The sequence below is a fragment of the Bactrocera neohumeralis genome, chromosome 4 (assembly GCF_024586455.1).
Source record: "Bactrocera neohumeralis isolate Rockhampton chromosome 4, APGP_CSIRO_Bneo_wtdbg2-racon-allhic-juicebox.fasta_v2, whole genome shotgun sequence".
Lineage (NCBI taxonomy): Eukaryota > Metazoa > Arthropoda > Insecta > Diptera > Tephritidae > Bactrocera > Bactrocera neohumeralis.
The window spans coordinates 15,554,427-15,569,986 of NC_065921.1; the positions used below are offsets into that span (position 1 = coordinate 15,554,427).

At 39.8% G+C, this 15,560-nt stretch overlaps 3 protein-coding genes across 7 annotated transcripts in view; 1 reads left to right on the top strand and 2 right to left on the bottom strand.

Moving 5' to 3' along the window:
- The first annotated feature begins 108 nt into the window (after nucleotides 1–108).
- LOC126756182 (uncharacterized) lies at nucleotides 109–2,071 on the top strand. Of its 2 annotated transcripts, none has more exons than XM_050469042.1 (2): nucleotides 109–351; nucleotides 548–2,071. In XM_050469042.1, the coding sequence occupies exons 1-2, from the start codon at nucleotides 289–291 to the stop codon at nucleotides 1,391–1,393; spliced, it is 909 nt and encodes a 302-aa protein (XP_050324999.1). In that variant the 5' UTR covers nucleotides 109–288; the 3' UTR covers nucleotides 1,394–2,071. The 2 variants fall into 2 exon arrangements, with proteins under 2 accessions (XP_050324999.1, XP_050325000.1); XM_050469043.1 differs by having other exon boundaries at nucleotides 111–351; nucleotides 551–2,071.
- A 627-nt stretch (nucleotides 2,072–2,698) lies between these two features.
- LOC126756173 (uncharacterized protein B0495.5) lies at nucleotides 2,699–6,652 on the bottom strand. Its single transcript, XM_050469031.1, has 5 exons — nucleotides 6,019–6,652; nucleotides 5,417–5,926; nucleotides 4,201–5,355; nucleotides 3,634–3,842; nucleotides 2,699–3,563 (listed from the first exon to the last, which is right to left on the bottom strand). The coding sequence occupies exons 1-5, from the start codon at nucleotides 6,195–6,197 to the stop codon at nucleotides 3,100–3,102; spliced, it is 2,517 nt and encodes an 838-aa protein (XP_050324988.1). The 5' UTR covers nucleotides 6,198–6,652; the 3' UTR covers nucleotides 2,699–3,099.
- A 2,794-nt stretch (nucleotides 6,653–9,446) lies between these two features.
- LOC126756170 (protein Shroom) overlaps nucleotides 9,447–15,560 on the bottom strand; it is a 317,073-nt gene continuing 310,959 nt past the window's right edge. For all 4 annotated transcript variants that reach the window (XM_050469026.1, XM_050469025.1, XM_050469027.1 and 1 more), the window contains 3 exons: nucleotides 10,941–12,738; nucleotides 10,611–10,880; nucleotides 9,447–10,462 (listed from right to left, as the gene is read on the bottom strand). In XM_050469026.1, coding sequence (XP_050324983.1) covers nucleotides 10,199–10,462; nucleotides 10,611–10,880; nucleotides 10,941–12,738 — 2,332 coding nt within the window. In that variant the 3' untranslated portion in view covers nucleotides 9,447–10,198. The remainder of the gene's footprint in view (nucleotides 10,463–10,610; nucleotides 10,881–10,940; nucleotides 12,739–15,560) is intronic.

Here is a 15,560-nt window from a genome sequence, read left to right on the forward strand (position 1 = left end):
CAAAACCGTTTGTGTACACCGCCACTAACTTAAAACTCTGACGAAAAGACCCCACCGAGTGGCAAATTATTGAAATGAAAACACATGTGAAACAATAACAAAAACCAGCAAAACAAAAAACAACGAGAACAAGAAACACGAAAGCAGAAACGAAAACAAAGAGGAAAAGGAAATCGTGAAAAATTTCGGGAAAAATTCCGTTCTCCTCGTATTCGCCGTTTTCCTCGTCATTTCACTTTGTTTTTGTTTATTTTCCTGACGACACGCTTTTCAAATCGACCCGACTCAATGATGGCGGAGTTCCATCGACTGGCTGACCAAAAATATACCGAGGCTGAATATCTCTTCCAGGTATGTGCCACAACTCCATTAAAGCTGGATATTCCAGAAATTTAACCATATCTAATTGAATTTCAACTTATACCTTGTGTATCTACATATTTTTCAACTATCTTCTTTTCACGCCCTTACCGATTATGCCGGAATTGATGTTTTTGTATTCATGTGCTGCTGCTTTTGTTATGGCCGTTGTGGGTAACGCAATCAGCAGACAATCGAAATGGCCAAATCGGATGAAGAGTATGATGTGGAATTATGTTCTACGCCACCGCCGCAAACAGGTGAAATGTATGATTTGGAGTTGGTGCCGCAAGAGCCCAGTATTTTCTCTTGGAAGGTTGTGAAACGTCGACAGCGGCCGCATCGCCGCTATACGGTGTCGCATGGCGCACCACCAGCGCCGCCATCCACGCCCACATCACTGACGGCAAATAATACGCCTGCGCCCTCACCCACCGCCTCCAGCAATCTCAACGTCAATGGTAGTAGTGCTGACGATGAGCCGCTGAACAGCCTCCTCTACATTCTCGATTATGCACCCAAGTACAAAAAGAAACTCAAGGAGCAACAACGCACCGATGCAGAATTAGCAGAACTCTTCAATGTTATCAAGATAACTAGTAGTGGTTTGGGCACAAGTGGGGCCGGTGGAGTTAGTGGGAATACGAGTAATGGTGGTGGTACGCTAGCGGAGGAAAATTCAGCAAAGCTACCGCCAGAACGTGGCATTAGCGTTAACTCCCGTGTGATACGAAAGCATGACGCCAATGCAAAAATCTTCAAAATCCATCGGAATCCTAAAGAGTTTTTTCGGGACCCGGTGGCAGTGGGTGGTGGTGGCGAAGAGGAGGACTCAGTGTCCGCGCCCGAATACGATGATGCCGAAGAAGAGGAGACACGTTTTCGGCGACTGAGACGCTACAAAGTTGCCACAATACGTCGTCGATTACGGATATCCAAGCGGCAAAGACGTTTTGCACGCTTTGAGCAGCAGGAGCGTATGGACGCTATGATGGACAATTTCGATGCCGCCATGACAATGCATGATGCCTAATAAGTTAGATACGCTAACGTGTCTAACCACTGCCAACTTGATGCAAGTTGGCTTGCAACAGTGAAATTGAAGGCAACACAACCGAGTTAAGGAACATAAATGACTAAAATTAGTAATATGGACGAGTACGATGACGACGAGTGCAGACGTCTACCTTCCAAATGGGTCTCAATGTGATCAATATGAATTTCTTCTGCTAAATTATTAATTAATGTACTGCAAAAATAATTTGTTCACTGAACTTTTTGCGTAAATTTAACTTTAAACGTAACGATAGATATTCTTTCTCTCCTTTTTATATTTTGTTTGAACAAAAAAGAAAAAAGAAAACACTAAAGAAAGAAACAAAACTTAAACATAAAATTATAAAAAAAATGAAATATACATAATTGTATTGTAAACTATTGTAGAAGAGGCGGTCCAGTGCTTCTGTGTATGCCCCGTCGCCAGCTGACCTCCAAACGCAGGATTTTATGCCATGACGTGCGGACGCACTGACGAACTGGGCATAATAAGTGGCTAAATGCGCCGCATTACTCTGTGTGTGAATTGTTTGTTTACATCTCTCTGATTATTTTGCGTTGTAAATGTGTGAGTAGCGAACACAAAGAATGCTGTGTGTTCGGCAAAACAAATAAATAAATACTAAAAAACAAAAAGAAATAAAACATAAAATAACAGTGGATTTTAATACAATAAAATTGACAGCAACAACAAGACCGTTTAGCGAAAATGCATGAAAAAAGTGAAACAAAGTGAAAGTATTTCATAAATCACAAAAAATTTTAATTATACCTCTAAATAGTGTATAATAATTTTATCACGAAGTTTATAACATCCAGAAAGGAACGTCCTAGACCCTATAAAATATAAATAACGACCTGAGTCGATTTAGCCATGTCCATCTGCTCGTATATACGCGAACTAGTCCCTCAACTTTTGGGATGGCTATCTGGAAATTTGGGTAGGTCAATTTCTCTCGAAGTAGCGGTTGGTTTGTAGGAACCGCTGATATCGGACCACTATAGCATATAGCTGCCATACAAACCGACCTATGAAAACCAAGTTCTTGTATGGAAGCCTTTTTGTTTGGCAAGTTATCGTCTCGAAATTTGACGTGTAATATTATCCTGGGCAACGGTACAATCTCCGAAAAATTTATTCAGTTGGGACCACTATAGCATATAGCTGTCATACAAACTGACCGTTCAAAATCAAGCTCTTTAAGGATCATTTGTATTTTTAAATGGTAATATAGCTTCGTTGCGACCGTGTTTTCTTGCTTTGAAATAAAAATACTTGAAGTGGGTTCTGATTTTATTTTTTTACTGTTTAAAGTTCACTGCAAACTACTTAATAACATTCTTATGAGTATTTATTTAACAAGCAAAACAAATTTCACAATTGTTTTTTTCACGCTGCTAAAATTACAAACACTTATCGCCAAGCGTATACAATTCAATTGATTTAATAAACATATTTGCGTATATACTATTTAAAATTAGTAAATAGCACTATTAATAACAGAACCGAAGTAAAATTTGACAGACACGAGCTCTAAACTATTTAGCAGAATTGTAACTAGCGCTTTGCACTAGCCCTTTCGTTTTTCAAACGTCTGCATACTAATAAGTTTTTATCACTACTGCTTTTGTTTGTAAACGCTAGATGTAACAATTATTTTGGTTACAAATTTAAAAGCATCTTCACTCGTCTTGCTTAAAGAATCTCTCTTTCAGATTTTGTTCGAGTTCTTCAGGGTCAGTAACTGGCATACGGCAAACACGCTCATGACAGATATAAACCGTTGTTTTACCATTGACCATTTTGAATTTATCCTGCACCCGTTGATTGTAAGTCTCATCCGGATATTGCGGATCGACATGTAATATTATCATGCCGGGTATATAGAATTTTCGTAATATTTCTACGAAGCGATGTGTCGTATTCGAGTCCGGACCAACTACAGCCACCAAATCGAGACCATTTTCGTGCAACAATAACGCAGACATCATGGCTGGTAGTGTATAGCCGAATGGATTAATATCAGCGAAGAACTCCAATAATTTAATAGCGCGGTCCTTGTAACTATCTTGGTCTAAATAGTGAGCGAGTAGGAGGAGGTTGCGTGCAGCAATGCTATTACCACATGGCTCGGCGCCATCGTGGTCTGTGGGAGGCAGAAACATTATTTTTGTTTGTGATTTCATATAATGAGGAGTTGTTGTCTGATTACCCACCTTCTTTTAGTCGCACAATCACATTCGGCGAGTTGGCCTCTGAGTAGAAATACGCACCATGCGTGTCATCCCAGAAGCGTGTATCCTGTACCTCTTGCAATTCTTTAGCCCATTTGAGCGCGCTGCCGTCCATCGAAGCTTTATAGTAGTCCAATAGACCCCTGATGAGAAACGCGTAATCGTCTAGAAAGCCATCGATGCTCTGGGCGCTGAAATAATTGGATAATTGTAGCAATATTTGAACATGTGTATATGTATATATTTCAACAAAGCAAGAGAAAAGTAAACTTCGACTGGATGGAAGCTATAATATCTGCGACAAATAAAGAAGGTTTCATACAAAAGTGTGTAACCGTTCCGGTTACGCAGAACCGACTGTCAATTTGTAAGGTAGCTTTATGGTATAGTGGTCCGACGGCTGCGGTTCCAACAAATGAGCGGTTTCTTGAAGAGAAAATTACGTGTGCAAAGTTTCAGCGCGATATCTCAAAAACTTTGGGAATAGTTACACACTTCGTGACGAACTTAATGTAACGTGTTCCGGGTATAAAAATACACTAAACTTACGATACACTCTCCAAAGTTGAGTCATCGGTACCAAGGCCATAACAAGAACGCAGCAACACCTTCCTCTCCTCATCATACAAATGTTTGTGCATAAATTTGTACAGTTCCTCTGCGGCTTTGACGTACTCAGCGCGTTTTGCTGAACGACAATTGGCCAATTTCGATAAACCGGAGAGCACTAAACCATTCCAGGCGCAAATTATTTTCGTATCCAAATGTGGGCGCGGTCGCAGATCGCGTATTTTGTGCAGCACCTCATTAGTTATGTCCAACACGTGCTGCAGTTGTCCCTCGGTGATATCAAATTTTGCGCAGGTTTCAGCTTTTGAGCCACGCACAATGTGTATATTTTTGGCCGTGAGATGACCATGCGGATCACTGTTGGGCTCAACATTACCCGTTTGACGCAAATCGTAGTGATGCGTGTAGATTTCAAATATGCGCTCCAGCTCCAATTTCAAGTCTGCATACAACGCTGCATTTGCATGCACCGCCTGCTTCACCTCGGACCAAGTCCAAGCGTAAAATGCACCCTCCACTTTGACGCTAGCATCAGCTGTCGGCAAGGAGTCAGCATCTTCGCCGGCGAAGAAACCGCCATCTGGATGTCTTAGATCCTTCATCAGGTAACGAAAGATGCCATCAGCGTATTGCAAGTACGCCTGATCATTCGTTAATTTGTAAGCATTTGCGTAGGCTGTGAGTAGTTGGCCTTGATCGTAGAGCATTTTCTCAAAGTGCGGCACATGCCACACACGATCCACAGAGTAGCGCGCAAAACCACCAAAAACATGATCGTGTATGCCGCCGTGACCAATGTGCTGCAACGTTTGTAGCGCCATGTCGAGCACATCTGCATCCTTGGTGATAATATAGGCGTGGAAGAGAAAATTTATGCGCGCTACTTCGGGAAATTTCGGTTGCATGCCAAAACCACCGTATTCTTGATCATAGCGACGTTTGAAAATATTCACTGCCTCATGCAATTTGGCCTCAGCGCTACCTGGTTCAAAGGTGGCTGTCGTAGATTTTTCACTTAGCGACTTTTGTATTGCACTAATAACATGTTTGCCCGTTTGTTTTAACTCCTCTTGATCTGATTGCCATTTGGACGCTATCGTTTTTAGCACTGTCGTGAATGCGGGCATGCCCCAACTGCAAATATCATTAAACGCTTATATAGAAATTCATACTCGAAAATATTTTGCATACTCACCGATCGTTTGGTGGAAAATAGGTGCCTGCGGTAATTGGGGCTAGATCTGGTGTTAGCCACACCGACATGGGCCAACCGCCACTGCCGTTCAACATTAGCACAAATTGCATATAGATTTTATCGATATCTGGACGCTCTTCGCGATCAACTTTTATATTGATAAAATTTTTATTCATTATTTTAGCGACGTTCTCATTTTCAAATGATTCGTGTTCCATCACATGGCACCAGTGGCATGTTGAATAACCCACCGAGAGAAATATTAACTTGTTCTCCTTGCGTGCACGTTCAATCGCCTCCTCGCACCAGGGGTACCAATCGACCGGATTATGCGCATGTTGCAACAAATATGGCGACTTTTCATTTATCAAGCGATTCGTGTGCTTAGCTGCGTCACCTGTCGCACCAGCTACACTGCTCTTCGTCGTTTCTGCAGTGCTTTGGGGTGCACCTTTGTCGGACATTTTTCGTGTTTGAGCAGGTTGTCTGCTATAAGCAAAGCTGTTGTATCTACAAATGTCATATTTGAAATATATTAAATTGAGAATATTATAAATATATAATTATCAGACGTGAAGTTGCTGTCATAAGCTACTACTTACTTTTCACAACCACTTCCAAATATACTTCTTGTCACTGAAACTGTACAACTGGTTTGCCTTGATACTCCAGCTGCTGTGGTAGTTATAAATTGCTTGCTTGCTATTGCTACAGGCACTCGTGCGACCGTTTTGGCTATGACCTTACGTATCCAGCTAAGATGTAGAATATTATTCAACATAGCAAAAACAGATGTACAACACAAAGTTGTAGCAATTAGTCCTCAACTCCTCTTTGCAATTCGCAAACACAATCACAAACGTTTAAAGCCGAAAATTGCGTTATTTTCACGTTTGATCGACTTGAAAATTAGAGATTATGTGCTGCTGCAGCATTGACAGCTAGTCCAATAAGTAAGAAGATAACGTAGCGAGTCGCAAATGAATTGTTGGTGGGCAAGTGACAATTAACAGGTTTAGCACCTTGTTGTTGTCATTCTTGCCGTCTGTGTTGTTGTTCACAGGTTTATTTTCCATTTTGTTGACATATGCAATTTCGAAGGCCAATTTTTGTTGTGATTTATATTTTCACTCTTTTCATTATTAAATTACTATTTATGGACATTTATAATTGTGGAAACACAGATATTGGATTTTTAGTTTTAATTAACGTTTAAGTAAATTTATATTCTTCTTTAACTGCATAATAATAAGCAAATAAATATTTCGCTAATTTGTTTACCAAGGAAAATGTTGCCAAATTGTCAAAATATAGGGTTGCATTTTATATTCTTTATTGACAGTTGGTGGTTTAGTGGCCTTCAAACTGTACGAAATAGCGGTTGTTTTGTCAGTTTGCAACATCCGACGCGCTTCGCTAAACGTTTTCAGTGGTCCTCCGGTAAATTTGTTTAATTTATGTTTTATAACGTTTTTAAGATGTAATTTTTGGTAAAATTGTGCTTAATTAACGGAAACTATTGTGATGCAATATTTATTCTATGAAATGCCTAGCCTAAAAGTGTTTTTTCACCAGGTGCTTTCGAGCCGGTCGCTTCGTCTGTTTTGTCGTGTCTTTCTTCTTTGCGAAATTCAGGATTTCCTGCTAGCAAATGCCTATATCCGTTATTTCGATACGAAATCGGGAAAATGTGTAAAATATGTGTTTATTGGTGCAGATTTGTATTATCTAAATATAAAATTGCTCATTTTCTGTAAAAGAGGCTTTTGGGGCCCATTTTTTTTCTTAAGCGTCGCAAATTAATGCTAAGTGAAAGGTTGCTGCTGCTGTGAAGTGTGTTTTCGTGAGTAATATGTGTGTATGTGGTATCACTACTACAAGTGCAGCAAAAGGCTTCCGTAGAGCAATGCCAAAAGTGTGTGTGTTTGCAAATTTTACAGTGTCCAGGGTTCTTAAAGTGTTATAAAATAAAATAAAATAAAATAAAATGGAATAAAATAAAATAAAATAAAATAAAATAAAATAAAATAAATAAAATAAAATAAAAAATAAAATAAAATAAAATAAAATAAAATAAAATAAAATAAAATAAAATAAAATAAAATAAAATAAAATAAAATAAAATAAAATAAAATAAAATAAAATAAAATAAAATAAAATAAAATAAAATAAAATAAAATAAAATAAAATAAAATAAAATAAAATAAAATAAAATAAAATAAAATAAAGTGAAAAATAAAATAAGTGAAATAAAAAAAAGAAAATGCGATGCTAAATGAAATGAATTACATACATACATACAATATGTACATATTTTTATCAAAACAAAAAAAAAAATAGAATAAATATCTTCTGCTTCAAAGTAAACATTTTTATTTTTTAAAGGTGAGTTGCAAATAATTTTTTACCTACATATTTAAAATACTACTTGTATTGGAATTATGCATATCTTGTTATTGAGTATGTTATATCAGTCACTGAAAATCTTTTTAAAAATATTTACAATCTTATATTAGGGCTATAACTATACACATACATACATATGTACAAACATATGTACATACATACATACTTACGTATTTTGAATCTGAAAAAAAAATAAGAAAAACATGTACAATAGCATTCTTCAGGCATTGCCCATTTAAAGTTACAACATTTTTAAATTTTTCTGGCAATTTTTGGATCCATTCCAAAAGAATTATGACTGCTTGATGACCAACAATGAATCAAGCCAATTTTTATACCATGTTTCCCAGAGAACCGGAGAAAATGGTAGTTAGAAGAGGGGCTATAAGTCGGGAGAAGCTAAACTCCTCATCCTGTCTATTGCCTAGTGTCTAGTTGCAAATTCCGGGTAATCGTTCGCTTCAATTTGATGACTTGTTGTCATTTGTGTTTTTGACCGTCCATCCTTCATAACATTTTTCTTCGTCCAAGCCAAATTCACACTGTTTTCAAGCATGTCAAGTTTGTCATACTATTATAAAATGAGTAAATCAACGCATGTTCGTGATATTGAAATAATGGATTAAAGTCCAGTTACGCTAGGACAAGAGATTGTTTCCATGCTCATATGTAAATTAAATATTTTTGAAGGAGAAACACGTCCATTAAAAAAAATTAGCCCACAATTCCCAATAGCTATAGTTCCGATATAAAAGCTTCTTACTGAGGTTGGCATTCAGTGGAAAAAGAAGGGACTTTCGATTCGTAGAGTTTTCGAATATTTTCTGTTGCCAGCACTTCAGAAGAGCAAAACAAAATGCCCTAAAATGTAATCGAACGAATCAAACTGAGTCTTAATTGCCTTAAAATCTGTTTCGAAACAATCATCAAATATGTAAAATATGTAATACTCACCGTTACCAAAAAATAAACATAAAAAAATAAAATACCAGAAATAAGTTTGAAGTATTTCTTTATTTATAATTCTTATCATAAGCATACATAAAATTAAAGTGGCTCAATTTGCAACAAATACTTCACAAACCCGTTAAAATTGCAGCGACATAAGTACACAAATCATTACATGCGCATACCTGCTGCATTTTGCGAAATATACATTTGGGTAATAGAAATTTTTAATGCAAATTTCATTTAAATTGTTTTCTTTTTTTGTTGCTTTCTTCCATTTCTTTAATAACATTTACATTTCTTATATATATTATATAGTATATTGTTGTTGCATTGTTATTGTATTTCAACTGTGGAGCTGTAGTTTGAGTTTAATTAAAATTTATTTATAGTACAGTTTTGCTCCAATGCCAGTGCATAAACTTAAGCTAATCAAATCTAAAATAGGACGCAGTTTACAGACACTTGAGTAAATAATTAAGAATCGCGAATCTTCTCTCCACAATACACGGTTTTAATGCGCGGTTTGAAGGCTAAGTCGCCAGAGTTGTCTAAGTTTAAAACATTTTTCGTTGTCGCATTGCTTTTGAGTTAACGTCAGCTCAAGCGCACAAAGTGGAGTTCACAGCGTAAACCCTGCGCATGCGTGCATTTACTTTGATATGATTCCCATAGTGATAAGGACTAATTAAAATAAAATCGTACTTTTAAATCACATATTATACAATTAAGTGTGTGTGTATGTATTATAAATTCTACAAATTAAAGTAATTGAATTTTAAATAGTAACTGCATTCAGCAATTATGCCAAGTTGGCTTAATAATGCCTTTCAAAATATCCGTTTACTTTGCTCTTCAAAGCTTAAAAGTTCTCTCTGTGTTATTTCAATGGTTTTCCAATGCCATAATTTTAATACATTTCTAAGTACTAGCAACTAAGTTTTACATACATAACGGTATACAATTTATTTAAAGCGTAGCACCCTGTTTGCGGCGTTTTGAAAAACAAATCTTTACAATTTACAGGCTCTACCCTTCTACACAAAAGAAACTAAGTGGAGAGCACCCAAATGTGTATGGGCGCTCCGCTACTCTACACTACAATGATCAAACTAGACTTCGATGAAAGCCGGCTCAGTTCAATTGCGCTCGTCATTTGTCCGCCATTTTCTTAACGATTCTCACACAAAACTTTCAACTTGTTGCCGTTGAAGGCATGGAAAATCCGCTTACTCAGCCAACATACCCTAATTACAAACACATATCTATGTATCTAGCTATCTAAAAGTCATTACCTGACCTGGACCTGAGCTGCAGTTGCGCTATTCTCGATCATTTCTACTTTGTTTCTTCAACAAAAACACAAATATAGTTTTAGTAAAACGCCTTATTTAGAGCTTTGCTTGCGTCCGCAAAGTTTTCACTACTTTAACAATCACTTTGTATGAGCGCTTCGCTGAGCGCATTCAGTTGTTCTTCGCCACATTTGATCTTGTCGGCGACGTCGCGCGTATCCGCTATTAATTTCGCCTTCATATTGATGAAATAATCGAAATCGGCAAAATCATCGGCGCTGAGTGTTTTCTCGACGATGTTAACCACGCTGCTACCACGTCGATCAATGTCCTCCTTAAGACGCTTCGCTTCGGCCAACTGATCGAGCAGGCGATCGCGTTTTAACTCGAGTGATTTCTGAAAAGTAGAAGAGCGGGAATCAATGAAAATGATTTGTTTAGTAGATAACAACAATTCTAGATAGTTTTCCTACTTAAGAAGCTATAATAAATGCAGGAAGATCCAAAAATAATTTTCTTAAGTAGTATTTTTGACTCTTTCTTACCTTTTCGGCGCTATTCTCAGCTGAAACGGTGCTCAAACTATTCTCTATGCGCGCTAATCGTTCGGAGAGCGAAAGCAGCAAACTGGTAATCTGCCCGACATCATCGATATAGGTGCGACATTTAGTTGCTTCGATTGGCCGCACCTTATCCGTTAGCTTGCCGACTAGACTGTTGCCCAATTCATCGTTGTGTTCAGCCTCCGCCTTAAGTGTCGTTTGTTCCTTATTAAGTATGCGTATTTTGCGATTTAACTGTTTCATAAGTTCATCCTGGAATAGTAATAAAACATTATAACTGTACTGTAACTAAATTATGCTCAGCTAACTTACCACTTTCGCCTTTAGCAAATCGCTCGTCTCCGATTCACTATCGCCGTTGGTCAATAGTACTTCCACTTCGGCATATTGTAGCTCAACGGTGAGCTTTTCCTGTGCATCATGTCCCTTCATGCGCAGCAGCGTTGAAGTGCCTACATCTCGTTTAGCCGGTCGCAATGGCACATTCGGATTGTATAAGTTACTAACATAGTCTGTGGGTGATTTGTGTGTGGGCGGCGCTAAAATCCGCACCAACTTCTCATTTGTGGCCAAGAGTGTTGCCAATTCCTGTGACATTTCCTCACAATCAATCTCGATCGGATGCCGTTGACGCGGCTGTAATGTTATGCGCTGTTGCTGTACATCCTCCTTGCTTTGTGGTTGTTCTGTGAGTCGTGTATGTTCGTCGGCATCGTTGTTTGCGGCGATCAGTTCGTCGTCGGTTTGTGAAGCTGCCTCCGTGGTGGCGGGATTTACGCGTAGTGTGACTTCGCTGCGTTGCACGAGTTTTAAGCTCTCGGTGCTGGTATTCAGCTCGGCGGTTTGTGTTGCACTGAGATCCTCACTTGCGGTATTTGTGCTGGCGACGGTAGTGGCTGGTTGAGGTAGCGAAGCGTTTGCTGTTGGCGAGGTTGGCGTGGCTGCTGTATTTGTAGGCGATTTTGGCGGCTGTGGGCTGTTCGAGTCCACTGCGCTATTTTCCATATTCTTGTTACAGATATTGTCGTTTTGTTCTTGCGTCAGTTCTACGCAAATATCACTAGCCTGCTTCACGGTACTATCAGTTGTCAGTTGTGCGTGTGTATTTTCGGTCTTCGTTGTGGGTGTGGTCGGCACAGATGTCGTTGTATTAAGCGTTGTTTTCGAACCATAAATGCCTATCAAACTGGTTTCTGACTGATGTGCCGACATCAGTTTCGACTGCAGCTGCGTTATCTTTTCGATGTTCTCGCGTAGCGAATCCTTACGTATAACGGATTTAATAGGCGCAATCGGTGATGTTGACAGCGTAGCCGTGACGACTTCAGCACGGAAAATGCGACCCTCGCTGCCACTCGTACTGCCACTGCCACTATCACTGGAGTTACCGAGGCTCGAGAGCGGTTTCATGGACAACGGTTGCAGCTGACGTTTACATGGACTACTTAGGCTACTTTCCGATTGCGCAGGCGACAACACTGTGCCACTCTCGTTGAGCAAGGCGGCGGTGGTCTCTTCGAGCGTCGGCTCCAGTTGTTGTGTGCGCTTTAAATCCATAGTGGATTGTGACATAAACTTTGTGGGACTATTGCTAGCGTGACTGGGATGATAGAGATTACCACTGTGCGAGTTATTATGTGTGTCATATGACTGAGATCGACTGTAATTAGTTGCCTTGCCGGCAGTGTTCTCCATATTGTTGCTGTTGTAGCTGTTCATGGTCGCTGGCGTCGAGTAGCGGTGCTGTGTAGGAGGATATGCGGGGTAGCAATTAGGAGACATCGGTTGTTGCTGCTGCTGTTGCTGCGACGACGTCGACACAGTTGTTGTATTCAAGTTATTGTTGGAACCATAGCGTAACGGCGAAGCATTGGCGGATGTGGGAGATGCAGGCTGTGGCTGTAACTTCGCGCCCAATGGCAGCACATCTGGCAAATTATTTGGCATTTTACCATTATGTGTATTGAGTATATCGTAGGCGGCGGGTTTTGTATTCGCCACCAAATCCTCGTTTGAGGTGAGCGTGAGCTTATAACTGCCATGATCCGGATCTAAGTTGTTCAACTTCTCGAGACTTTGGCGTGGCAAATACGAGGCCTTCGAGTTGCATCTGTGGAGAAGAAGAATAAGATAAAAGTACATATTAGAATGTGCGCTCGGAATATAAATTTAGTTGTCTATGTAGGTAATTTATGTAAAATATTTAAGTTATGCATGGTATGCAACTGGTCTAAGATATCTCCATCGTATTGATGTCAATTTGACGTTTTTATTTATATTTATTTTTATTTCTTTAATACGCGTTGTTGTTCTGTGGGCGGCGGTGAAAAGTGCCAAGCGATGTTTAGTAATGGTTAATGGCTTGCACATTTGTACATTTGTGCAGTTGGCTTGAGTGGTATGCGCGCCAAAAAAGGCCGTACGCTACACGCTAGTAAGCGTGCAACTAGCAGAAACACATAGTTGATTGCTTTACTTTACTTTGCGGTTTGTTAGTTTGTTAGCTAACCTAGTCTTGGCGTATTCATAAATTGCTTGTATTCACACGCTCCCGTACCGTTGTCCAAGTGTAGTCATGTGATGCGTGTCTAGTATCCATTGACCGTATTTGGCTGACTGTTCGTTGCTTAGTTAGTTGGCTAAACATCTGCAATTCGGTGGCTAGCGCTCTGACAAAGTATAAAACACGGAAGCCCTGCATCACAACGCATTAGACAATCAATTTGTGGCTTTTAGTCGTCAACAGAAAGCTTATAAATAAAATAAAGCACATACTTTAGTTTGTGGAATTTTTGGTTATGTAGAAGTAACGGGATCTCCATTAAACGCATGAAAGCGTAGAATTCCCAGACTACAATGTTCACAGAAAAGCAACTGAACCTCACATTTTGGATTGAGTTGTATGTATACAAGTAGAGAGTTTAATTAAGTAGATGTCAAAAGCCCACCGCCAACAAACTGATTGGACCTTATCAGTGTGGACTCCCGTGAAAAGGGAAGCGACACACACTTGACGTTGAGCAATATCGGGATCGGGAACGACTTCTCTGAGCCGTTCGATACCAAACGAAGCTTCAGACAAGGCTTGTCCCTATCGTGCGACTTATTCAATCAACTTCTTAAGAGAAAATAATTCGAGCTTCAGATCTGAATAGAGAAGGTACAATCTTCTACAGGAGTGTATAACTGCTGACATGCTTCGATGACATAACAACCACGCCGTTGGTTCTCCTTTCTCCAGGTTCGACAAAGAAGCAAAGTAAATGGCCAAATTTTACAAGTCACTCATCATCACCTTCCTGCTATATGGTGCAGAGGCATGGACGATGACAACATCTGATGAGTCGACGTTACGAGTTTTCGGGAAAACGGTTCTGCGGAAGAGTTATGGTCCTTTGCGCATTGGCAACGGCGAGTATCGCCTTAGATGGAACGATGAGCTGTACGATGTATATATAGATATAGATATACGACGACATTGATTGTTCAGCGTATTAAGAAACATAATGGACGAAAACACTCCGGCTCTGAGAGTAATCGACGTAGTATCCGCCGGAGGAAGCAGAGGAAGATCTCCATTCCCTTGGAAAGACTAGGTGACTTGGTGAAGAGGGACCTGGCTAGATTTGGAATCTTCAATTGAATAAAGAAAAAGAAGAAAGTCGGGCGAAACGCCAGGGACTTATGACTAGACACTGCGCCATAATTTTCCGTGATGTCAACACTCGGCTTTATATTGCAAGACCGCTCAAAAACTATTTAAAAAAACCTTAGCTAAGAAGTTTGCTTTCACTCGTCTTAAAACCTAGACCCTGTCTAGAATACGGACCACTTTTATTGTAGCACAAAGTCAACGCTACAGGCTTAAATTGAAAATTATCCTGTTCGCAGGCAATTAAAAATCAACGTTAACTTCAGCTTCAGTTCCGGCACTTGTGTTATAGATCACTTACTACTTGCAACCAGATTCGACGACACAATTGCCATGCGATTCCACGACGATGATTTCATAAGAAATATTATGGAAACCCAATGGTTGACACAATCTGTCATCAAGGAAAAAAATCTGCCAACCCAGTAATTACCACCAAGTGTTCATACCCTTTTGTTGCCGACACAAGTAATTAAATTAAAATCGCGCAATAATTCACAACAAATTGCCGCTTCGTGCCAAGATGCCGCAGTTGAAGGAGGAAATTGATGCGCTGGCGCAGATCAAGTTGCAATCTCGATGCCTGACGCCAGATGGCCGCCACATAAAGCAGTTGACTTGATTGCCGTTGTTATTTGATTAATTTTCTTTTATTTGTGAAGGCGTGCTGCCAAGTGGCCGAGGAGTGTACGACAATATGCCAAAAATGCGGTTTGGCCGCTGGGTCGCTTTCGACAACCGAATCCCCCCCACACACATGTACGCATAGCGGAAGCAATTGCCGACTCAAAAATATAATTAATAAAAAGAAAAAATGATGCTGAGTTGTAATGAACCGGTAAAGTGGCGTATGCAACGACATTGACATGACAATAAAGCACCGTTACTTGTATGCAACAAAGAAACGCGCCGTTTACTGTTTTATTTTGGCACGCAACATACCGAGTACTTGAGCCTACAAACCGCAACTGTGGGTTTGCAATGAATTTGCATTATTTAGCGCAAATGGATGAATGTGTTGAAGTGGCCCACGGCGTTTTGTCGCCGATACGACGCCGCCGCCTGTGTTCTGCGCTTGTCATAATATTATATTTGCCAGCCTCCGCAAAGCGCGCCGATCGTGCCAGTGAAATGTCACATTTGAGGTCACAGAACGGGTCAAACGCGCCATTAACAACAGCCAGCGATCACGATTCGCTTAGGCGGTGTTTGGCAGATTTCGCAAACAGGCGTTGCAAAAAGCCGTTGGCTGTTGTCGTCGACGCTGCGCTGAGTGTTAC